This window comes from Gracilinanus agilis, chromosome 3 (assembly GCF_016433145.1).
Source record: "Gracilinanus agilis isolate LMUSP501 chromosome 3, AgileGrace, whole genome shotgun sequence".
Taxonomy (NCBI): Eukaryota; Metazoa; Chordata; class Mammalia; order Didelphimorphia; family Didelphidae; genus Gracilinanus; species Gracilinanus agilis.
Genome location: NC_058132.1, coordinates 441,213,282 through 441,240,306, shown reverse-complemented (window position 1 = coordinate 441,240,306; position 27,025 = coordinate 441,213,282). Strand labels below are relative to the sequence as shown.

The window sequence follows — 27,025 nt, the reverse complement described above, 5'->3', positions numbered from 1 at the left end:
AACAGGGTCAGACAGCTATTAAGTGTCTGAGGTCAGATTTGAACCCAGGATACTCCATCCCCAACACCTCAGTCTCTAAGCCTGGCTCTCTATCCACTGAGATACCTAGCTACCCCTTGTAAATAATTTAAAAACAAAACAAACAAAAAAAAACCCTTTCTTATCCCCAATCTCCAATAAGCTACTCTTTCACCTCAAACATAATAAAAATAAAAATGATTACATAAATTATGCTATTTCAAATGAATCTATATTCAACATTAGAAAACTTGATTCCCTTACCTCTAAATCTGTGAAGTAGATAATAATAAACCTTTTTTTTTTTTTTTTGCTTAAATGGTTCATTTTTATTTGTTGGTCAGAACAAAGAGACTTTGAATTCAGAGAAGAAAACTAACACTCTTAATGCCTCTTTTATTTTGTAAACCTATATCCCAAACTCTGCTACTCAAAAATTATCTCCCTTCATATTGGGAGAATTTCTTATTAGAAACACTTACCAAATACAATACATGTCCCCATTCTGGAGCTGTGGAATTAGGAATGATTCACAGAGCTGCAAGGCTAATGTAGTCTTGCCTTCTTTTTCGGTGTTACAGATGATATCAATTCCATTCTTACAATCAGTTCTCAATACATGCTATAAATTTAAAATGAGATTGGTTCACACAAATAAATACAAATATACAAATAGCTGTATAGCTGAAATTAAATTATCCTATATTATTCTGTGGAAGTAACTGATGCTTAGTATTCTTTCATTAAGCTCTCTGGTAAAAGTTGTCTTGGGGACAAATTCACTGCCAAATTAAAGGTGAGAATGATTAATTTAAAGAGTCAGTTTCTTAAGAACTGCTTTAAAAGGCAATTTTTAACTTTCCATGATTCTTACTTGATGCCTTTTCTTTCTGAAAATATCCAAAGTTCAACACAAATAGTGTTTTCTTGGTGTATTATGTTGGTTTGATTATTTATTTTTTATACTATTTGTAATACAAATGAGATACATAAGATACCGGGGGGGGGGGGGGGAGGGAGACACCTTGGTTAGCAGCTTGCTTAGAGAATCTAAAAAAGAATATGCTAACACACACCAAATATATCTCTATAGTATTTAAAGTGATTCTCAGTACCTCCTGGAATAGTTGATCTTCTAATGGTGACATATATAGACATGTGAAGAACGCTTGATGGAAGTATAAGTCTTTACTGATATCTGGATGATTTATGCAACATTTGATAAGAGCCATTGCCTCTGGTATACGTTCACAAGCAATAAGGTATCTTGCACGCAGTTCAAAGAACAGTGGATTTTCAGAACTCAAATATTTGTTAACTATATTAGAAAACAGAAAAAAAATTGTTATTTAAGAAATAGAATTTAATAATTCAATGATCCCTGAAATTTTCCCATTTTAACTCCTAGTTTATAAAATAACATTTACTTTTCTAAATAAAATTTAATTACATGATTAGAAAAAGGATAAAACAATGATAACGATTTAAAAATTCAGATTAATAAAGTGATCAACTGTAACTTCAGAGAACTACTAGTAAATCGTACCTTCTCTACCTAGGAGGTAGAAAAAGGTTTGGAATGAAATATAATAATTCAGAATCAATCAACTTTTGAGTGAATGAATATTTGAGTTAGTGTGTATAAGTTAATCACTAGAAAGTAATAGTGATATACAAAGAAAAGGAATTATCACCAAACTTTTTTTTATAAGGAGTATGTGAGGCATTGAAGTTGGCAGCTTTCTTTTGAGTCTAAAAATGTAGCTGGTACTTTAATTTAGGTTTTGCTATTTTAAACTGTTTAAAATTTTTCTAATTTAGATCGACAGTGGGAAAGCAAGTTTAAATTTGTGACAAATGTAGATAGTTTGATAATCTGATTCAAATTTTTGTTTGGACCTATGATTTCATTTCCATAGGAAGCTCTAGTTGAAGAAACAACTTAAGCAACAACTATTCCACAACTTAAAAAGGCTTAGAGATGTCTGGGGCACTGAGACAGACATTAAGCAATTTGCCAAGGATAACACCGATCACTCTGTCTGTGAAAGTATGGAACTAAATCTAGGTTTTGCAAAAGACCTTTATCCTGACTAGAGCTAGTCTTCTAATCACTAGTCTACATTGCTTCATTTGATTCTGTTAAAAGTCATAACATGTATATATGCCAGATAGGAGTACTTTGGAAATCCACCCTAGTTTAAAGAATTATGATTCATTGTCTACAAGGTAATCAAATGCTTATAAAATATTTGTCTTGCTAATGTCCCTATTCAAATTATCACCAATTTCAAACAGCATTCAAATACAGGTAAGTCTCCAACTTACTATTGAGCTATATTCTTAAGTTATTTGTATGGAATTTGAGTGGCCGTATACCTGGTCACATATAACAATACACTCATATGTACATATACATATACATATGTCAACATTTATGTTATTACTTTGAACTAGAATGACCTTTCCTATAATAGGCATAAATATTATACATGGTAGTTTAATTCCAAGGCAGCCAAGAAAGACCAGGTCAACCCAAGGTATCTTAAGTAGAGCATAATGGCATATGGTGCCACGAAAACTAACTTTTCTATGTAAAGAATGTTAGGCAGTGTCAGTAAGAAATTATTGTCCATTTAGAGCTCTGATTTGGAAAGTTAGTAACTCATGCCCTCTGCACCTCTAGTAGTAGGATTTAGGTCTTAGACGATGTTTCTCAGTCCCTGAGAAGCAAGATTCAGCAGAATAGGCTGCTGGGAAAGGGGGCTGGAAAGAGGGAGACCATGGCAGTCGAACTCTCTATCTGGGGAGGAGTTCTAGGGTTATACTTCATGCCTTGCCTTCTTTTCTCTTCCCAGGCTATTTTCTTTCACCAATCCCCTATGAAGTAGAACACAGGTTTCCCCCAACCTCTTGAATGAAGGAAAAAAGAAAACACATTTTGATGATTTTTGAGATATTTTATTGTTAAAAAATAAGAGAAAGGCTTCCTCTATATCCATCATCTGCTCTGCTTCCTCATTTTTTCATTTTACTCTTAGGGGGAGAAAAGTGTTCACAGATATGATTGGGGAGTAGAATTCATATACACTTCAAATGACCCAGTAAGTCTCTGGGACATTTTTATAATAAAAGATAGAGCACTAGGACCAGAGAAGTAGCAGTAACAGTAAACAGCTGGAAGTTCTCATTCCTCTTTCTTCCTTGTTACCCACAATCTTGGCTGGACTGGCCCTCATGAAGGAAGAATCTTTAGCAAGAAGGGGAGGAAAGGGTAGAATTTGGGATAAAGCTCCAACAGTGAAAGTTGGGAAAAAAAAGTTTCTGAAGACATTTATCTGAGATAGTTGATTTAATACATAAAATTTGCTACAGAGCTAAGAGATGTTCTGCCATCGGATTAAAGATCTTTGGTTCTTTTATTTTTATTATTAATTTCTTTAATTGAAGTTCAAATTCTCTCCCTTTGTCCAGTTCCTCCCATACTCAATGAAAAGGCAAGCAACTGATATAAACTAATTATTCATGTGAAATCATGCAAAATTTATTTTCATATTAGTCATGTTTAAAAAGAAAAAGAAGAAAAATAAATAAAATGAAAAAAATTATATTTCAATCTATCTTCAAGAGTTCATCAGTTCTCTCTCTGGAGGTGTAGAACATTTTTCTTCATGAATGCTTTGGAATTGTCTTGATTCATTTCATTGATCAGCATAACTACGTATTTCACTGCTGATCATCCTAACAATAATGTTACTTTGTACAATGTTTTCCTAGTTCTGCTTCCTTTACTTTGTACTAGTTCATATATGTATTCCCAGGTTTTTCTGAAACCATCCTGCTCATCATTTCTTATAGCACTATAGTATTACATCACAATCATATGCCACAACTTTTTCAACCATTCCTCAATTGATGGGCATCCCTTCCATTTCCAATTCTTTACCATCACAAAAAAGATGTTTAAATATTTTTGTACACATAGTCCTTTTCCTTTTTCTCTGATCACTTTGGGATAAAGATTTAGCAGTAGTAATTTTGGATCAAAGGGTATGCAGTTTTACAATTCCAAACTGTCCTCCAGAATGGTTGGACCATTTAACAACTCCACCAACAGTGGATTAGTGTCTCAAAATCAACTGCTGAACAATTTTTTCATATAATTATTGATAATATTGATTTCTTCTTCTGGAAAACTGCCTATCTGGAAATTTTAACCACTTATCCACTGGAAAATGGCTCTTATTATAACAAATGTATTTCAGTTCCCTACAGATTTGAGAAATGAAGCTTTGTAAGAGAAATTTGCTATAAATTTTTTTCCCTCTAGTTTTCTCATTTTCTTCTAATCTTTTGTTTGTGCAAAACCTTTTTAATTTAATGGAATTAAAATCTTACATTTTAATTCCAGTGATCCTCTCTATATCTAGTTATGTCATATTTTTTCCTTATTTTTCCATGCTCCTCTAATTTGCTTATATCATCCTCTAAATCATGTACCTGTTTTGACCTTTATTTATAATCTTAGAAGTACACATAAACATATTTATGATCATCATATTCAATTTTGAGATTTGTTTTGTCATATATTTAATATATTATTCTGTACTTAGAAACTACATAAAGTAGAAATAGTTGTAGAAGCAGTGTGGCTAATATTGCCCATACCTTTTTTTAATAATTAACTGTAACAAAAACACTGCCATTCAATTCTTTAGCAATATAAATAAACAAATGGAGACATTATTGATTCAATGTTAGTTTATGTATACTTTAAATACCTATATCCTGAGATGCTGGCTTAGCTTTAAGAACTGCTTGTAAAACTGGATCTTCCCATGGTCCACCATCTCTAATAATTCGGGTTACCAGTTCCAGATTCACATTTCCATATCTGCTGAGATGGTTCTGGCATTCCTAAAACATAGAAATTAGTTTAGTTTTCTGAATACTTTAAAAGCCGAAATTTAGGCATATAATTAATAAAGAAAAATGCCAGTCAAAAACTTTATATATAATTAGGTGAAAATTTATATTTGATGGGGCACCAAATAATTCCATGTGATAAACTTTAAATGTATATTACATATTTTTAAACTAATGAACTTTTCCAGATCAAACGCCATATAAAAGGGATTCTCTTTCCTCACTCTCCAAATGTCTTCCTTTCTATTTAATTTATTTTTCCCCTAAAAATGTATTTATTTTTGCAAGCATTTTATTCTCTCTCCTTCCCATTGTATCCCACCAAACAGTTGAAAAAAAAGAAAAACATCATAAACACAAATAGTCCAGCAAAATAAATTCTCACAATGGTCATGTCTAAAATTGCATGCTCTGTTCTGATTTTTAAGCTCATCTCATTCTCAGACAGAAAGTGAAACGTTTCAAGGTTTGTCCTCTAGATTGATCAAAATTTCTACAAGTCTTTTTTAATTTTAATTGTCACGGAAAACACACTTCCATATTGGTCATTTTTTGAAAGAGCACACTGATCCATAACCAAAGCCCCAAAATAAAACCAAAGATACAATGATCTACAAGTCTTTTAAAGTTTTCATTGTATAAATTGTTCTCCTCGTTCTGTTCACTTTACTCTCCCATCAGCACATTAAGTCTTTTTTAAAATCCCACTGAAAATGTCTATTTCATCATTTATGACACAATAGCATTCCAATATATGCATATACTATAATTTGTCTAGTCATTCTACTTGGCAGAATATCTTTTGTGGGAATTTGTTTTGCTGAACTCCTTAATGTTTATGAGAAGAATTTTATAGGTTGATATCCTCTTAGTTTTTAAGTTTGGGGTTACCAAAAAAAAAAAAAAAAAAAAAAAAAAAGCTGTTTGTTCAATGTGGTTCCTTTACTTCTTTCTTTGATCTTTGGTGGTAGAGTAGAATATTTGCCATTTTTACCCTTGTCATCTATGCTAATCTAATAAGTACAAAGTAGAACCTGAGTTACTTTAATTTGCATTTCTCTATTTATTAGTGATTTAGAATGTATTTTTCAATTTGTTATTGATAGCTTGGCTTCCTTTCTTTGGAAATTGCCTGTTCGTATCCTTTGACCATTTATCTATTTGGGGAATAGCTTATAAAATGGTATTTTATTTTATAAACCTATTTATTTAATTGATTAATTTAGAATATTTTTCCATGGTCACATGATTTGTATTCTTTCCTCCTCTACCTCCCCCCCCCATAGCCATTGAGCAATTCCCTGGGTTTTACATGTATCATTGATCAAGACCTATTTCAATATTGTTAATATTTGCAATAGAGTTAAGAGTTTACATGCCCAATCATAATTCCATCAAACCATGTGATCAAGCAAATGTTTTTCTTCTGCATTTCTGTTCCCAGTTCTTTCTCTAGATGTGGATAGCATTCTTTCTTATAAGTCCCTTAAAATGGTATTTTAAATTCAAATCAGCTGCTTATATATCTTGCATTTGAGATCTTTATCAAAGAAACTTGCTGCAAAGTTTTTTTTGTTTTTTTTTTTTACCAGTTACCCGTTTCTTTCAAAGTAATGTAGTTTAACTATATCACTGTTTGTGCAAACACTTTAAATTTTATAATAAAAATTATCCACTTTATCTTCTGTGTACCTTTCTATCTTTTAGTCATGAACTTATCAATACATCTGAAAACTAATTTCTTCCTTATTCCTCTAATTTGTTTATAGTAATTTAAATTAGATTATTTTAAACTCGATGAAAAGGAAACAAAAATTCTAATTAGGGTAGAATCATTATTTTTTAAAGGTACCAAGTGGTCAAGGGAGGCAAGAGGGATTACAGAAAAGGGTATCTTATCTGAAATTCGTGTTCTAGAAAACTTGAAAATAAAGTTTCTTCTAAAAATTATTTTTTCACGAAGGCATCAAAGTATTTTAATCATTTGTGTTGTTTTTTTTTAAACCCTTACCTTCCATCTTAGGATCAATACTGTGTATTGGTTCCAAGGCAGAAGAGTGGTAAGGGCTAGGCAATGGGTTTAAGTGACTTGTCTAGTGTCACATAGCTGGCAAGTGTCTGAGGCCAGATCTGAGCCTGGGACTTCCTGTCTCTAGGCCTGGCTCTCAATCCACTGAGCCACTCAGCTGTCCCCACCATTGTGTTTTTAAGATGATTTCTAACATGAATGTTTATGTTACTGCGCAAAAAAGTATTATCGGGCAATGTTCTTATATTAACAGAAAGATTCTGACCATGTTCAAGTATGATCACTTATCGATATTTCTGAAGACACTTTGACCATTCCAAAGAATAAAAATAGCTCCTTTTGAATCAGGGGAAAACATCTTGTTCAAACATTGTGGTAAAACCAAAGTTATTCCGGACATATAAAAAGTTTAACCATTATTCAGCAGTTAAAAGTTGGCTTTTGGCCCAAGAAACCCATAAGAAGTAAAGGTGAGACTTAAATAGATCTCTGACATACCTGAATATCGAGCCTGGCTCTGAATCCCCAGGGATAAAATTTCTTACCTGTCTGTAGTTAGTGAGGCAACTATCATATTATCTTTATCTCTAAGGGGTTTAAGATTAATTGGCTGAAACAAGATGGTAATGAAAATACATTTACTATCAGGAATTTGCCTTATATGTTTTATAGATGGATATCGATTTTCATCATCAACTTAAAACACTAATAAATCACAGTTTTCCTCTTAAGTTTTTCTAAAAAATACAATCTCTCAAAAAGTTTAGACAACTACAGATTAGATAACTTTACTACTTTGTCCATAATGACATGGAGAAACACCTACATATTGTGTTCATTTTCCTTCAAAAAAATTATTTATTTATTTGGAATATTTTTCCATGGTTACGCAATTCATGTTTTTTTCCTACCCCTCTCCCTGAGCTGACAAGCAATTCTACTGGGTTATACATGTATCATTGTTCAAAATCCATTTCCATACTATTCATATAAGCAATAGAGTGATCTTTTAATATCAAAACCCCAATCATATCCCCATAAACCATGTGATGAATCATCTGTTTTTCTTTTGTATTTCTATTCCCACAGTTCTTTCTCTGGATGTGGATAGTATTCTTTCTCATAAATTCCTCTGGATTGACCTGGGGCATTGCATTGCTGCTAGTAGAAAAGTCTATTACATTTGATTGTGCCACAGTGTGTATAATATATATATATCATATATATGATATATATATGATATATATATATATATATATATATATGATATATATATATATCAGTCTCTGTGTATAATATCCTAGTTCTGCTCCTTTCACTCTGAATCAATTCTTGGAGGTCTTTCCAGTTCTACTGTGTTCATTTTCGAAAATACCTAATAAGGGCAGCTAGGTGGCTCAGTGGATTGAGAGCCAAACCTGGAGACAGGAGGTCTTAAATCTGGTCTCAGACTCTTCCTAGCTTTGTGACCTTCACATCACCCCATCACCTAGCCCTTACTGCTTTTCTGCCTTGGAACCAATACCCAGTATTGATTCTAAGACAGAACATATGCGTTAAAAAAAAAAACCCTAATACATATTTGTGATCAGAGATTATCTGTGTCAAAACTAGAAAGCAATTAACATTAATTTTCTTGACAGCAAGGTGAATCATTATTTTAAGTGAAGCATAAACACCCAAAGATAACAGAAAAAGAAATGCATAATTAAAAAACAACATAAAGTTAACAAATCATTTTACTAAAAAACGATTATAACTACCAGAAGTCTCAAAGTCTCTCTACATCTTAAGCAGAGAATAAATAAATATAATCTGAACCCATATATATTGGTTGCAATGCTTTTGATAAGTCCTTTTGGTTTTTCTCTTCTCTAACCTAATACTAATATTTATTTGCATGTATAATTCTGTCATAGTTTCCCAACATATTTTCATTTTGGTTCAATGCTGTTAAATGATGACTACAACTATTTTTTAAAAGGTAAAAGAGCACCGACTAGGAGTACACAGAACAACCCTTATCTACAAAGAAGTCTAGCCATACTCTGAACCACTGATACCATTATCATCTTGTTCCCATAACTTAAACTTCATTTTCATAACTTATGGAATTATTATAATTCTTACTTACCCAGCCACTGGCAAAATGAAAACTTTGATACAATATACAAAGAGGGTATATTTTATCTTATTATAGGCTAGAAGAAACCTTGGTGGAAACATTTGGGTTTATTGGTTTGAGTAAAAACTACTAGATATAAGCAGGTGATTAGATCATTTGTGCTACTCTACCTCCCTCAAAAGGTTTCTTTCTGAAAGGAGTAAAGATATAATCTTTGAATTTAGTGTCACGTTCTAGACTAGTATTCAATTGCAGACTTGTACTGAGAAGAGAATTATAATAAAATATCATGATTGAAAAAGTCTTTCTCATGACTTGTCAACTTTTTCTCCACGGTAAATCGATTTATCCCTTTAGCATCATCCTCCACTTGACTAGCTTTCATGAGCAAAAGCAATTCTATCTTTCTCAATACTTTGTGGTTCTAATCAAATTATTACTATCTCCCAAATGTTTATGGGTATATGTATATCTTTCCATCATCAAATAAGTACTGTCATTTCTGTTAGATTGTTTGTTTTGAAAACATGAATTTGTTCTAAGGCAATTAATTATTGGGGCACAATTTATGCATAATGTTTCATTTACTTATTCTCAATTTCATTCTGCAAGAACGCAGAAAACTGCACTACTTTACAATAATTAAAAGTTGCAACCCTTCTGATACCTATTCCACAAGCAAACCTTTGGTCTTTTTTCAGGTAAAGTGCCAAATTTGTTGTACATTTTCTGGTTCAGTAGGAGCAATAAATGGAGGAGGGCTGTTTCCTACCCACTCACTCTCTCTTCTAACTTTCACCATAGGGCAATGAGTCTCCTCTACAACCCAGTCCTAGAGTTATGGCCTACCAAGGCAGTTCTTTCACTATAACAATGACTTCACTAACCCAAGCAGCAGCCTGAGGCTGCATCATTTATTGCAGCATTTATGTGTTAATCATTTAATATTTGCTTTTATTTTTATTAGGTTCTTTTTTTAACATGTAAATGATAAAGTTTTTCAGTGTTGTGCTTCTAACTATTTTCCCCATAAGACTTGTGATTTTTATTATGGGATTTTGCAAACATAGCACAGTGATTTTTTAGGAATGCATATTACACTATAAAAGAATTGTACATATTAATGTTTTTAGATCACCTGACATAGTGAAGGATTTTCTACACATTAATTATCTGGGAAAGGAATAGAGGACTATGAAAAGAACACCAAACTTAAGTCTGAGAGAAGTCTGGATTCGAGTCCTTGCCTTGCCACTTGCCTCTTAGTCCATAAGATGAGGGAATTATATTAGGTGATCTCTAAAGCCCCTTCCATTTCTAAAAGTTTCAGTCTAGTGAAATACATGATGATTAATAAACAGAAGAAGAGGGAGATCAGAGGAGAGCTAAACAAAGGATAAATGGCATTAGAATTTACTCATGAAGTAGTAGAATATTTGTCCAGGAATATGTCCTATAGAGAATGACCAGAAGACTAAAGATCTGGCTCTAATGAGGGACAAAGGACAAAGCTAGAAAAGATAACCACCAATGGGGGAAGAAAGTATATTCCCATTATAATTTAAAGGCAATGACCTTTCAGAAGATATATAACATAAATCAGAAATAAATTCCACTAACTTGTTGCATTATTTTTTAAAAGTATATATTCACTGTATACTATTATTCACTAATAAGAGAGGTAATTAATGTTAAGCCTAAGGGGATGTTTTATTAATTCCAAAGAAATAACACAATATTGTAAATATTATACCTAAGAAGGTAACTATCTCATAGCCATACTACATTCAATTGTAATAGAAGGACAAGGACTATACATGTAATTTTATTGGTATAGGGAATTCCACAAAGGGCAAATTCCTCTATTGATGCAGTCTAGGAACTTTCCTGCAACTTAAGAGTCTCAGTGAACCCAGAGTATTTTGTTTATGTGTATGTATAATAATTCATATAGCATATATAATATTATTAATAAGTTATGTATTTTTCGAAATAAACATTTGGAGAAGGTTTACATATACACACATATATAACCTTTCATGAAATACATGAGGTTCTACATTTGGTGAAGAATGCTTTCTTTAGGAACTAAAGAACTGTTGGGGGCTATTGGCTATTATGAATTTCCTGTGCTCAGACTCAAGAAGTTCATCCCAGACAAAGGCCTTCAAAATTCATATGATCATAGATTTAGATCTAGGAGAAATCTTAAGAGACCATCTGGTCAAAGCCTCTCATTTTAGAAATGAGGAAACTGAGCTTCAGAGAGGCTAACTGATGTATTTTTTCAAGTGCACAGAGGTAGTAAACATAAGAAGTAGAATTCAAACTCAGTTTCTCTGATTCCCAAGTCCACTGAATTATGAACTATGAAGTATATTCCTACAGAAATAACTCAACAATTCTAAAATCTTCAAAACACAAAAATGTTTTGAAAAGTTTTTCTAAGAATATCTTATACTGCATTTGAATGCAGTGACTGGATACAAGTATCATGCCTCAAGTACATTACCTATGTAAACTACTAAAATTATAAAGGGACTTGTGAAAATCCCCATTAAAAAAGGGTTTTTTCTCTTCCAATAGAATTCAGTATATTCATATGATCAGAGAAGGACTACTGCCAAGAGCTGAATGTCATAATGGTATCTGTTTAATAAAATATCAAGCCTACGTTCACACAACATTTTTTTCTTCATAACATGTTACTTTAATCTTCCTAATACTTCCAGTTAATTTTATCTGACTCCTATAAAATTCAGCATCCTAATAATAGAAATTCAAAACCAAAAATGAAATCTGGAGCTATTCTAGGTCAAATGAGAAAATTAAGGAATTATAGTGGTTAGAAAACAAGTTTTTTAAAATAACAAAATATTAACAGTTCTACATATATATATACCCCCCCCATACTATTTTAATAAGATTGTGTGAGTTTTCTGAAAATTACAACTTCAATGACATTAAGCAAGCTAATAACAAGCAGTTTATATATATTTTGGTGACAGTATATTTTATATAGAAAATTTAACATAATAAACTTCATTACCTGGATTGAACCAAGAATATCCTTTAATGGCTCTTCATAAAATTCATCTTTTCCAAAGAACAGCAGCAATTCAAAGAAACTCCTAAAAAAAAAATCAAGAGATTTCAGAGTTTTGCCTCAATCTAAAATAATCTAAAGTTATAAATACCATGTAATGACAAGGATAACAAACCTATTAAAAAAAAAAAAACAACCTCTTGCCTTTCGTCAGAATCAATACTAAGTTTAAATGACTTGCCCAGGGTCACACACAGCTAGGAAGTATCTGAGGCCAAATTTGAACTCAGGACCTCCCACCTACACCTGGCTCTCTATCCACTGAGTCACCTAGCTGCCTCTAAACAAATTTTTAGAAGTTGAAGAGATTTCACTAGCTGAGTTCTGATCCATCACAGCAAACTGTCTGCATCCTGTTACATTTGACCAATCTGTTAAGAGTGTTCAACTTAACTGCTTACTTGGTTATAAATCTCACACTTCACCATTCATAGTTATACTGCAGGTCCTCTGTACACAATAGGCACTTAATAAATGTGTAGTGTTGTCTGTGTCAGTCCTATCTTTACTTACTTTGCAAGAAGTCTACAAGTTAGCTAAAAAATATTAATTTTTATTCTACCAATGATAATGCAGAGACTAATATAGCTACTGATCAACTTTTCCAAGAAATAAATTGAAAGCCATATTTACTATGTGACACATATGTCCATAATTATACCTAAGCTTATAAAAGTGAGAATAACTTCCTTAATTCTAAGGACTTAAATTATCATCCAACTGTTTAGCATTACTATTTGAGCATAAGAGGAAAATATTAGGAAAGATAAATATCAGCATTATTGCTGGATCTAGTCTGGGCAGCAAAAGAATTATATTTTGAGGTCTGAACAAAAGCTTAAAGAAGCATTATTTCCAAGTAATATTCTTCTGAAATGCTGTGATCTATTTGTTATAATTCAACTAAAATGAATTCTTCATTCACTCATGTTTTCTTATGTGACTCAATCTCTTCTGAGTAGTATGGATCTCTCTGAGAACACTTGATGTTCAAGAATTTGATGTAACCAGCAAATTGTCACTCAAACTGGAATATGAGTCACTCAAAAAGGAATATGAGAAACTGAAGTATAAAGAATTCCTCTTCTATTTGGAAGCTGTAGGATATTACACACAAAAATGGCAAATATCTTTTCTAAAAGAATGCATCTCCTAGTTTATAATCTCTTTGATACTAATCAGAGGATTCCTTTGAATACATTTATCTCTGATTGAATCTATAAAGGAATCTTGTATATTCAACACACAAATAAGGAATATTTCATTGGAGGAGAGCTTTTAAGTTTGTTTTTGTTCTGTGAGCCAAATTGCTTTTGCCAAAAAATGTTTCTCAGTTGTATCTTTCCCTATCAACATTTTCTTTCCCTATCAACTGCTAGTACTCTTCCCCAAAGAAAGCAGGAAGAGTTCATAAAAGCCATAAGCAGAGAAATTGTATTAGATAAAGTCTGACTTATAGGATCTTATGACATTTTTCTCCATGTTGGTATGTGTAAGTGTTGTTTGGATGGATGGCAGGGAAAAAGGAAGGCAGTCAATCAATCAGTCAAGCTATCACCTCGCTAATTTAAATGCATATCAAAGAAGATATTTTATTTGTACTATCAATCGTTATATGACACCTATTACTTCCAGAATCAAATATAAACTCCTCTGGTTACATTTAAAACCCTTTATAATCTGGCCCCATTCTTCCTTTCTAGGCAAACCAGGTCTACTTGATGCTCCTTGTATAAGACACACTCTTCTAACAACTGTAACAGCTGTCCCACATGCTTGGAATGTTTTCCCTTATCACTTCTGTCTCCTAGTTTCCTTGGTTTTCTGTATGACTCAGATCAAAATCTTTCTATCAAAGGCCTTTACAGGTCACTTCCTCCTCCCAGTTTCCCTCTTCTAAGAGTAACTTCCATTCAGACCACATGCATTCTACATTCTATTTTTCTTATTAGGATGTAAGGTAGGAACTATGTTTTTGCCTTCCTCCATTTTCAGGCCAGTGCTTGGCACACAGTAAGTATCTAAATAACTGTTGACTTACTTAAAATTTATCAATTATTTTTATGTATGCTATTTTAGTCACTGGGTATACTGTTTTCCTGATTTTGCTTACTTCACTCTGCTATCAATTCATAAAAGGCTTCCTAACTGATCCAACCATTCTAGAGGGCAATTTGGAACTATGCCCAAAGTATTATAAAATTGTCTTGTCATACTCTTTGATCTAGTAATACTGCTACTAGGTCTGCATCCCAAAGAGATAATAAAAAAGGGGAAAGGATCTGCTTCTACAAAAATATTTATAGTAGTTCTTTTTGTGGTGGCAAAGAATTAGAAACTGAGAGGATGTGCATCAATTGGGGAGTGACTGAACAAACTGTGGTATATGTTGGTGATGGAATATTATTGTGCAATAAGAAATGATAAACAAGATGATTTCAGAAAAAAGGTGGAAAGATCTGCAAGAACGGGTGCAGAACAAAATAAGCAGAACTGGGAGAACACTGTACACAAGAACAGCAATATTGTATGATGCTTATATGTGAAAACTTGGCTACTCTAAACAATGTGATTTTTAGGAACAATCATGAAAGACTATGATGGGAATGCTATCTACCAGAGAATGAACTGTTGGAGTCATATATATTGTTTTATTTTGGGGTTTTGGTTATGTATGGCAGTGACCAATATGGAAGTGTGTTTTGCATAACAACAAAAATAAAATTTAAAAATAAAGTAAAATAAAAGCCTTCCTATACATCTCCCAAATCTTTATATTTGCTGCTCTTTTACAATGCAATGTTATTTTTTACACCCATACACAACAACCAGAGAAGGGAAGTCTTGGGTTCAAATCTGACATCAGACACATCCCAGCTGTGTGACCCTGGACAAGTCACTTAATCTCCACTACCTAGCATTTACCGTTCTTCTGCTTTGGAACCAAAATAGTGTATTAATTCTATGGCAGACTTAAAAAATAAAACAAAAAGCGTGTGCTGTTATGCATATAATATCTGGAAAGACTAAAAAGAATGAAGCTTTCTAAGTCCTGTATAAGGCGTGTCGTTTCTATTACCAAAGGCTAGGTTCTAGCTATTTGAAAATTGAGAAATTTTTGAATATATTCCCAAGAAAATATTTCAGACAAGTTGATCGCATTTCAAACTTTTGAAAGCTTCACCTTTAAAAATACTCATTCAATTCTATGGATAACAGAAAGCCTAAATTAGGTTAATCTGTTTTTAATACCTTGTTTTCATATTGGAATAATCTTTATTAACAGGGGCCCATGCCACCTATTAGCAGAAAAAGCCACCTACAGACTTGAGAAAAGAGATAGGGTATAAGCTGAATAGGAATAACAGGGTGGTATAAACTTGGATAGTTAAGGAACAAAGTAAACCCCAAATCCAGAACAGAATCTCAAGAGCAGTTTACCAAAACTTTTTGAAACACTAACAATTAGGGACAGTTAGAAAGTATATAAAACAATGTCTTTCAATGGTTTGGCTTCTTTTTTATCTTCAACTATTAACAGTACTGATAATCATGATAAATCTTAAAAAAAAAAAGGTCTGTGAACAAATTTATAGTTTTATGAAATAACCTATTTACTTCAATCTTGTTTTATCAATTAAACAAAAACTCTAAAAGTTTGCTGCTATATTCCATCTATTTTCTTAACAACACTATGACAAGACTGATGATAGTGTTGCCATAAAATTATTTTTTTCCTTCATCAAAACACAGTATTTCAAGACCTATACCCATTCCCCCAAAACTTTGTATCACAGAGGTTGCTCCAAGTCCTTGCCCTAGGAGCTGGGCCTAGAAAAAACACTCTGACTGAAACTAATAATCCCTGTAAGAGAATAGACTTTTAGTTGGCTTGCTCCTGTGATTACCGGAAATTTGATTGAGTATTCCAAACTTAGTAAGTCTGATTGTACTTGAAATGATTTTTCTGACACATACCACAAATAAGCTATGTTTCAATAATAATAATACTGTTAAAATGAAGATAGATGAAGCCAAACTTGCAAAAGTCTTTGGGGAAAAAAGCATGCAAGAACCTTGTGGAAGAGACTGTTTGCAAAGGCAGTCAATCACACACCTGGAACCATTTGGGGTTGCATTTCAGAATGAGAGGGAAGGATAAGGAGGAGGACAGAGTCCCAGGGGGGCTTTTTGCCTTGGGATGCTGTGAGTGGGGAGGAAAAGAGGAATTTCTGGTGGCCATTTTGATCGGTTACAGGGGGTTTGGGCTGAGCTCTGGATCTACCTGAGAAGATCCAAGAATCCAGAAACTCTTTACCTGATCCTGACCCTCATCCTGATCTCATTTTAGTGCCAAGATCCGGTTCCTGGAGATTTCATGTGTGTGAAAGAAGTTGCCAGGACATAAAACTCCAAGCCAGACCACTCTTGGCTTAAGCCTGTTGGCTTCTAGCTAAAACCTTATAATTTGAACTTTGTTCTCATTTTGTGGACCAGCTAGTCAGATTTTAGTTAGCTAGAAGGGTTTACGCAGATAGAGTAAATAGAGTAGCTCAACGGTGTTGGGACCAAGCAGGTCCTTGAGGTCTGAGTGGGAGGAGCTAGAACCTGGTAGCTTAGGGAACTCCTTTTACCCTGGTTTTCTACCCATCCTGCTATTTATGAAGTAAATATCGTTTATTTGGATAACATCAAACTGCAGTAAGATTTTGTGTTAAACTTAAAGAGACTGGTGTGGCTGACCCCTGGGCCTATAAGATAGGCCAGAACCACAGATCCAAACCTAAATTTACACTAAGGGACCTCTATTTAGTTGGTAAAACCCCCCATTCTTTCAATACTAAACATAGTTAACATTTATGTAGGGCATACTATGTGCCAGGCACTTTGCTAAGTGTTTTATAATTATTACCTCATTTAATTCTCACAATAATCCTGGGAAGTTGGTGCTAGTCTTATCCCTATTTTACAGATGAGGACTCTGAGGCAAATAGAGGTTAAGTGGCCTGCTTAATAATAATTTAATAGCCACATAGCTAAATGCCTGAGATTGTATTTGAAGACAGGTCTTCCTGACTCTAGTTCCAGCACTATATTCATTACACCTCCAAAAAACAGTGATATAGAAAACTAAATCTATCCCTTAAATATCTAATGTGATGTAAATAAAATTTCTTCATTCTCATTTTGGAAATAGCTTAGGTAATACAGAAAAATTCAAGAACACATATACTTCAAAGATAAAAGTATTTTTAAGTTATCAATAAAAGCACATCAATGAATTGTACAAAATTTCCTGTTCCTGGTAGCTAGTAAAACTTGGACAACAAAAAGTATGTGAATCAAGTCATGACTAAATACCTCTCTTCCTATGCATCTATAAAATTCTTAAAACTACACTTTAAGGGACAGCTAGGTGGCTCAGTGGATTGTAAATCAGGCCTACAGACAGGAGGTCCTGAGTTTGAAGCTGGCCGCAGACACTTTCTCGCTGTGTGAACTTGGGCAAATCACTTAATCCCCCCATTGCCTAGCCCTTACCACTTTACTGCCTTGGAACATAGTATCAATTCTAAGATGGAAGGTAACGGTTATTAAAAAACAAAACAAAACAAAAAAAACTACACTTGAGCATTCTTTCAGGAATTTTAATCTTCAGGTTTTCTTTTTTCTTTCCTTTTTTTTTCTCCTAACATGGCTCCCTATTTTAGGCCTAGATTTGTGCATACCAGTAAGTGAACAATTACAATCCACAAATGGTATGCTAGTAAATGTTTAACAATCAGCAATCCAGAAACAAAAGTAAGCAAACCACACTTTTAAGTTTCATGTGAATTATTAACATTTTCTACATTACTTTCTTAGGTTTAGACCAGGGTTGTCACACTCACCTGAAACTACCCATACAAAACTCAGGAGTATAACCTGAAGCAGATTAAAATGTAACTGAGAAATGTAACAAAATAAATGAAAATATAATAGAACATATGTAATATCAACATGTGGTTTTTAAGTCATTATTAGGCCACAGAGATAATTTTCTACTTGACTTTGACATCACAGCCTAGACAATCAATAAAGGAAATCAATCCTTGATTTGTAGTACTAGCTGATTTGTAATGTGTGAGAGGTTAAAATGAAAATTTAACAATTGACTGAGATGGATCCAATACACAATTTAGAACAAATTTTCTGAGTATGAAATATCTCTCCAGTTCTATTACACTCTACAGAACTGGAAGGGGCTTTAGAGGCAATCTACTCTGACTCACATCTGATTAAGAATCCTCTACAGCAGTGGTTCCCAAACTTTTTTGGCCTACCACCCTCTTTCCAGAAAAAATATCCCCCTGGAAATTAATTTTTAAAAAAATGTAATAGCAATTAATAGGAAAAATAAATGCACCTGTGGCCATCACCGCCCCCCTGGATTGCTGCAGCACCCACTAGGGGACAGTGGCGCCCACTTTGGGAATCACTGTTCTACAGCATTTCCAACAAAGAGTAATCCAAACTGTTTTGAAGACCTCTAATTTTAGGGACCTTAATAACTACTCAGGTAATCAATTCCACTTTTGGACCACTTCTTTCTTAAAACGTTTCCCTTACAATAAGCTGAAACATGACTTTCTGCACCACTGCTTCTACTTTTTGTACTTCAGGTCACTCAGAAAAAAGGCAAATCTATTTCTGGAGGTCAGATATTCAAATATTTAAAGACAACTGGCGTCAATGGATACTGAAAAAGTGGGAACAGTGAATGACTCAATCTGGCTAGAATACAACATATATGAAGAGTAAGTAGTACGAGACATGGGTAAGAAAGTCAGTTTGGGACCTGATAAGTGAGGACTGATATGAGCATGATTTTGAATCAGGAAGACTACTTGGGCAAGATCGTAAAATTAGGATTAACCCGTGGATTAGGAAAGGGCTAGACCTAGAACAAGACCAGCTAAAAAAAGTATTACAATAGGCGAGTATAAATTGCTTTTCAACAAATCATTTCCTTTAATTGTTAAAACAAGAGATGTGTCTTGTCCAAAAATGCATACCTAGCAAATAATGGAAGCAGGATTCAAGCCTAGCTATTAAAACTTAATCCAAATCCAATTCTTTCCCAAATTCAATTCAATTCAATATACAAGAAGTCTGACACACCTAAAGTTTCCCCACCTAAAAAATTTTGGTAGCTCCTTAATGCCTCTTTGATAAAATAAAAATTCATCAACTTGGTATCTAATGTCCTATTCAATCTGGCTCTAGCTTTTCTTTTTAGACTAATTTCATACTTTACTATTCCTCTTCACAAAACCAACTTCCCTATCAAATTGGCCTTTTTGTTCTCATTTCATTTCTTAGCTTTTAGACAAATCTACTTTCCGGTTCCCTTAAATTGTCAGTACTTTTCCCCCTGTTTAAACGACCTAATTCTTACTTACCCATCTAAAACAAAATTCCCCCTCCCCCAACTGCATGTAAGAATAATTTCCAACCCTTTTCAAAGAATACTGATTCTTGCAATGATTAGAATTTCCTTGGTCAATTCTTCTCTTTTCCACCCTGTTCCTGATCTTCTAGACTTCAAACCATGCCTCCTTTACTCCTTGAAACTCAACAACTGAGGACTCTGATTTGGAAAAGCCTATCCCTTGGGTGATCTGTTCATTCTGGGAAATTTCTCCATAAGTTCCATCTCACCTCTCCCTGTGCTCCCATTGGAGTCACCATTTTTAGAAGGACTGACCAACATACTATTCCTAATCTTATTCTGTTTTTATGGACTTAAAAACCATGAGTTGAGGAGATAGCATTCATTCCCTTCCTCTGCCCTTGTGAGCTCCTTTTTGTGTGTCATTATCACTCACTGGAATGTAAGGTTCCCCCCTCCCAAAAGAATTTTCTTGGTCACTATATATTAATTTATAATTATTTATTAGTAAAAGCCACCCTAGCTACAATAAATCACTTCCTCTCTTCCCAGGGTTCAGTACCTAGCTGAAGTTCAAGAGGAATGTTAAATGCTACAGACTTTTTTCAGGTAGAATTCCTCACCCAAAACAGCACACTATTGTCTAACCACTTCTTTTTATAAGGCCAATGATGTCACTCCTACTGGGGCTCTCTGACTGGACTGTCTGGGTCTTGAGCCCTGACTTCCAGATACATCACTCACCATGAGGGGACTTCAGCCAACCCCTTCTGTAAGTCAGAACTCTAGGTACTCATGTGACCCTTTAGTCACATGACTTGCTGGCTGGGGTCCTGACTTAATGTGCATGTATATATAGGTAAGGGGTTATATTGTTTATATTAATTTCACACAGTCTCAAAAGTTCTCCCTCCTCCTCACCTCCTTTCAGATGGTAAGCAATCTCATGTAGATCTTACATGTGCAATCATGTAAAACATTTTTCATAATTTTTATTTTTATTCTTTATTTTATTCCAGAGACAAATTTACACATGTAAGTTTTCCAAGATTACATGGTTCATGCTGTCTCTCTCCCCTTTCCCTTATTCCCTCTCCCCTCCTAGAGTTGACAAGCAATTCTACTGGGTTATATACCTGTATTATCACTCAAACCCTATAAAACATTTTTCTTATTAATCCCTTTTGTGGAAGGAAACTCAAATAGGAAAAAAAATTAAGAAAGTGAAAAAAGTTTGCTTTGGTCTGGATTCAGACTCAGTTCTTTTTCTCTGGAAGTAGATGGCATTTTTTGATCACGAGTCTCTTGGGATAGTTTTGGATTAGTATGTTGTTGAAAATAGCTGCTATTCACAGCTGTTCTTTGTGAAGTATTCCTTTAATTCCTGAGATATTCTTGTACAGTGTTCTCCTGGTTCTGCTTATCTCACTCTGCTTCAGTTCATGCAAGTCTTTCCAGGTTTTTTTGAGATTCTCCTGCTTGTCATTTCTTATAACACAATAGTATTCCATTATAATCATATACTATAATTTACTCAACCACTCCAATTGATAGGTTACCCTTCACTTTCCAAATCTTTGCCCCTCCTTAAAAGAACTGTTTTAAATATTTTTGTACTTAAAGGTCCTTCCTCTTTTTTTTTTTTTAATCTCTTTGGACTACAAACCTAGTAGCATAGTGCTGGATCACATTGTTTAATAGACCTTTGGGAATAGGTCCAAACTGTTCTGAATGACTGAATTAATTCACAACTCTCCTGACAGTGCATTCATGTCCCAGTTTCCCCATATCCTCTCCAAGTTTTGTCATTTTCTGTTCCTATTCAAAATAGCTAATCTGATAGCCAACAGGCATGGTACCTTAAAGTTGTTTTAATTTGCATTTCTCTAAACAATACTGATTTAGAACATTATTGCATGACTATTGAGAGCTTTAATTACTCTGGGAACTGTCAGTTCATATCCTTTGATTATCAACAGAGAAATGACTTGTATTCTTATATATTCAACTCATTCTCATATGTATTTGAGAAATGAGGCCTTTATTTAGAAAGACTTGTAAAACATTTTTGTAACATTATGATTACTGTGTACACTTTTCATCCTATTTACCTCTGTTTAGTTTCTGACTTCCACCACCCCCAACTCTTTTCTATCAGCTCTATCCCCCTTCTCTTTTCCCCTTTCCTGCCTACTTTCCTGTAGGGTAAGATACCTTTCTATACTTAATTGATAAGTGTATGTTCTTCCTCATTGAGCCAATTCTGTTGAGAGTGAGGTTCATATGCCCTCCTCCCCACTTTCCCCATCTTCCCCTCTACTGTGAATGTTCTTTCATGCCTCTTTTATGTGCTATAATTAGTTCCATCCTATTTTTCTCTTCCCACTCCTCCCAATGCATTCCTCAATCATGTCTTAATTTTAATTTTTATATCACCCATCATATTCAACTCCCACCCTTGCCTTCTATGTATACTCTCCTTCTAACTGCCCTAATAATGACAAAGTTCTTTGGCATTATAATAATCACCTCCCCGTAGAGGGATGTACAAGTTTAACTTTATTGAATGTCTTTTAATTCTCCTTCCTGTTTGTCTTTTTATGATTCTCTTGAGTTTCATTTTTGAAAGGCAAAATTTCCATTCAGCTCTGGTCTCATCAGGAATATTTGAAAGTCCTTTAATCATTGAATATCCATTTCCCCTCTTAAAGGATTATGCTTAGTTTTGCTGGGTAAGTAGATTCTTCCAATTTCTATTTTGTCCCCTGGTTCTACAATATTAGGGCAGTTTTCCTTGATGATTTATTGAAAATGACATCTAAGCTCTTTTTTTGATCATGGTTTTCAGGTAGTCCAATAATTTTTAAATTATTTCTCCTAGATTTATTTTCTAGATCAGTTGTTTTTTGAGTGATATAGCCCACATTTTATTCAATTGTTTCATTCTTTTGACTTTGATTCATTATTTCTTGATGTCTCGTGGAATCATTAGCTTCCATTTCCAAGATTCTAATTTTTAAGGCATGATTTTCCTGAGTAATACTTCCTTTTCCACTTGGCCAATTCTACTTTGTAAAATCCCTGATGGTGAACCTATGGCATGCGCAGCCATTTTCGATGACACATGGCCACATCCAGCCACATCCAGAGAGGTATGTTATTTCTCAAAGTGACATACCACCCGAGTTATGCTCATTTTTTGGGCAAATTTTGACACACCAAGCTCAAAAGGTTGCCCATCACTGTTGTAAAGAGTTCTTTTTCTCAGTGAATTTTTGTATCTCTTTTTCCAAAGGCCCAATTTTTTCTTTCAAGAACTTTTTCTCTTCAGTGCACTAAAAAAAAAAATCCTTACCTTTCATCTTAGAATCAATAATGTGTATTGGTTCTAAGGCAGAAGAGTAGTAAGGGCTAGACAATGAGTGGTTTGCCCAGGGTCATACAGTTAGAAAGTGTCTGAGGCCAGATTTGAACCCGTCTTTGGGCCTGGCTCTCAATCCATTGAGCCACTCAGCTGCCTCTTCTTCAGTGCATTTTTGTATATGTTTTTCTACTTGGCCAATTCTGCTTTTTGAGAATTTGTTCTTCTCATTGGATTTTTGTGCCTCTTTAATCAATTGGTGGTGGTGGTGGCAGTGTTGTTGTTGTTGATGATGATGTTGTTGTTGTTTTAAACCCTCACCTTCCATCTTGGAGTTAATACTGTGTATTGGCTCCAAGGCAGAAGAGTGGTAAGGGCTAGGCAATGGGAGTGAAGTAACTTGCCCAGGGTCACATAGCTGAGAAGTGTCTGAGGCCAGATTTGAAACTCCCGTCTCTAGGCCTGGCTCTCAATCCACTGAGCTACCCAAGTGCCCCCTTGGCCCTAGCTGTTTTTTTTTTTTTAAGTCATTAATTTCTTCAGTATTTTTTGTGCCCCCGTTAGCAAGCTGTTGGCTCTTTTTTCATGTTTTTCCTGAGTCACTCTCATTTCTTTTCCCCGTTTTTCTTCTACCTCTCTTACTTGATTTTTAAAATGCTTTTTGAGTTTCTCCATTAATTCTTTTTGGGCTTGTGAGCAATTCCTATTTTTCTTGGAGCCTTTGGATGCAGCAGTATTGACTTTCTTACCTTCTTCTGAGTTTGAGCCTACCCTGTCACCAAAATAACTTTCTATGTTGTTTCTTTTTTTGTTTGCTCATTTTTCCACCTTTTTCTTTTCTTTTGGTTTAAAAAACTGGTAAAGTTGGGATCTGTAACTGTGGGGAAGCACTGTTCCAAGATTCAGGTTCTTTGTGCAGTTATCTTCAGAGGTGGCACTGGAGATCTAACTGCTTTCAGTTCTTCCAAAGTGATCTGATGTAAGAAGAGGTGTATTTTATATTCTCCTGGCCTGTGCTCTGATCTGTGAGTAACCCCAAGCAATATTTTACCCCTTGGAACTGTGACAAGGGTCCCCTGCTCTCCTTTACTGCAAATGCTGGCTGGTGTATGCTGGTGTTCCTTCTCATCCTGTGACTATATCCCAGGACTATAAGCTGGTTTTGCATATGGGCTATGAGAAGATTTTTGCACCCACCAGCAATGGGACCCCTGTAATCTCCTGAGCAACTGTTTGATCTCCCTTACCATCTGTGGCTGGGAGTTCCAGAAACCCAAGCCTTATTGCCTTAGTAGGGCAAGTCCTGACATGCTTTGTTTCACCCTCCACCCTCATACCCTAGATTCCTTGCACTGGACTTCCAAGTTGTTTGGGGCTGAAAACTTACTTCCCTGTTGTGCTTTTGTGGGCCATGCTTCTCCAGGATTCATTTTGAGGTATTGTATATCATTGCTATTTGGAGGGTAATTTGGTAGAAAATGGATGGGTCCCTATAACTTCTCAGTCATCTTGGCTCTGCCCCCCTAATTGCCCATTTCCATGAAATATATTCCAGCAAGAAGTAAGTTACTTGAGGGCAAAGACTTCCATTTTTTTTGTAATCCCCAATATTTAGAGTAATACATTGCATTTTAATTCAAGTAGCATTAAGTTACCTAAAATATATGCAAGGTACTGTACTAGATATTAGAAGCACATACAAAGGAAAATAACAAACACTCCTTGTCTTCAACTAGTTTGCACTCACATTGGAGAGAATATGACCTCAGTCAATCCAATAAGCACTGATTAAATGCTTCTTATATATCAGGCATTGCTCTAGGTGATAGGAATAAAAAAGACAAAAATTAATCAGTCTCTACCTTCAAGGTAATTTATATTCTTTAGTGGCAAATTCAAACAGAAATTGGAGCCACTAATCCATACATAGACTATCTATATGGACAACATTATACAGTGGATAGAACACTAGGCTTGGAATCCTAAAGACTCATCTTTCATGAGTTCAAACCTGGTCTCAGACACTTACTGGCTATATGACCTAGGACAAGTCACTTAACTCCGTTTATCTCAGTTCTTCAATTGTAAAAAGAGCTGGAGAAGGAAATAGCAAACCACTCCAGTATCTTTGCCAAGGAAACCTCAAATAGGGTAACAAAGAGTGACTGATAAAAAATGACTGAACTACAACAAACTGTACACAGATTCCTGAAAGACCACATATTGATTTAGTTATAAAATAAAATATTATCTATATTTTGATTTATTCTGTTAATATTTCCCAAAATAGATTTTAATCTAATTTGGACTCACTCCACTTCTCAACTATCTCCCATTTGTACTCATTTATTTATACAGACAAGATACTACTCCACTCCCCACTCCACCTTCATAAAAGAAATGGCTTAAGCAGAGCTTGGACAATGAGATTCCAAAAGGCAGAGGAACATAGGGAATATATTGTGAAAATGGTGGGGAGTAAGGAAGAGGAATGTCAATCTGTCAATTTTGAGGAAATAATCCAGTTTGCCTAAAATATAGTTTGTAAAAAAGAATAGTATGAAATAAGGCTGGAAAGGTAGCTGGAAGTTGGATTATGTAAGGCCTAAAATGAAAGGTTCAGAAGTTTGTATTTTATCCTAGAACCAATAAGGAGATACTCAAAATTTTTAAACAAAGAGATGACTTGGTTAAGGACCCATCTGTATTTTGAGAAGATTATTTATACAGCTATCTGCACATTGAGAGGGATAAAGAAAAGAAGCAGGGAGGTCAAGTAAAAGGCTATTATAAAGAAAAAAAGGCTATTATATTAGTCAGTTGGTGGTGTCAAACAATGCTGGTACCATGACTGGGAAAACCTCAAATTAACATTGTTTTTGTTGTACTATATTTTTATTTATTCTGTTAAACATTTCTCAATTACAGTTTAATCTAAGGACTCTGAAGGTTGTAAGTTTGACATCTCTAGATCAGAGGTATCAAATAAGGACTTCTAAATTAATATGCAAGAAAGAATGCTATTCACATTCAGAGGAAGAACTGTGGGAGTAGAAACACAGAAGAAAAACAATTGCTTGATCACATAGGTTAATGGGGATATAGACTCTAAATGATCACCCCAGTGCAAATATCAATAATATAGAAATAGGTCTTGATCAATGACACATGTAAAACACAGTGGAATTGTGCATCAACTACAGGAGGGGGCTGGAGAGAGGGGAGGAAAAGAAAGTGAATCCTGTAACGATGGAAAAATGCTCTTAATTAAATAAAAACTTCAAAATAATTAATTAATATGCAGCCCATAAGGATCTTTATGTGTCATTTAGTGGTTACCATTTCTATTTGAGTTTGACAGCACTGATTTAGACACCTGACCCTGAACTAAGGTGATGTCCTTGTGAGTGAAAAATACAACAATCTGAGACTTTTAAAATTTGAATGCAACTCATTCTTAACTCTTAAGTTTAATGTATAATCAATCTATTATGTCAATCAGCTCTCGGGAAACAAGAAAGATCACCAAAAGCTGAAATAGTTCATGTAAACTTTATCAGCCAGGAGGCACTTTGGGGAAGCAAGCATTACAAAAGAGGGAATGGTGTTAACAAAGGCACAGAATCAGGAAAGCCTCAGGCAAGTCAATTTGGTGAAACTGTAATAATGGAGGTGAACCATCAGTAATAGAAGAAGTAGACATAACAGTGAGAAGTAGAAAAGAAAGAAGAGTAGTAGGAAACTAAAAGTTTTCTCAAAATAGGGGAGGGGAAGATATATGCTTGTCTGAAATCAAAAGGAAAGGAGTCTCTGAATTGGATGGAATGAAGACGCTTAAAAAAAAGTGCTTGTAGTAGGCAGGAAGGGAAAGGAAAAGATAATTGAAATAACTGAATAAAGTCCAAAGGACAGAACCTTGAGTACTAGCTGAGAGGTTGGCCCTGAAAAGGAACAAAACTTCTTTCTTTCATACGGGAAGAAAAGAGAAAATTAATGCAGAGACAGCTAATGAGCTATCTCAATCCTGA

General features: G+C 34.4%; 1 protein-coding gene across 1 annotated transcript in view; it reads right to left on the bottom strand.

Annotated features, from left to right (window-relative positions):
- ZNF654 (zinc finger protein 654) overlaps positions 1-27,025 on the bottom strand; it is a 105,173-nt gene that overhangs the window by 29,511 nt on the left and 48,637 nt on the right. The window contains exons 3-6 of the mRNA XM_044670328.1: positions 12,148-12,229; positions 4,800-4,935; positions 1,134-1,336; positions 501-640 (exon numbers count right to left, since the gene is read on the bottom strand). Coding sequence (XP_044526263.1) covers positions 501-640; positions 1,134-1,336; positions 4,800-4,935; positions 12,148-12,229 — 561 coding nt within the window. The remainder of the gene's footprint in view (positions 1-500; positions 641-1,133; positions 1,337-4,799; positions 4,936-12,147; positions 12,230-27,025) is intronic.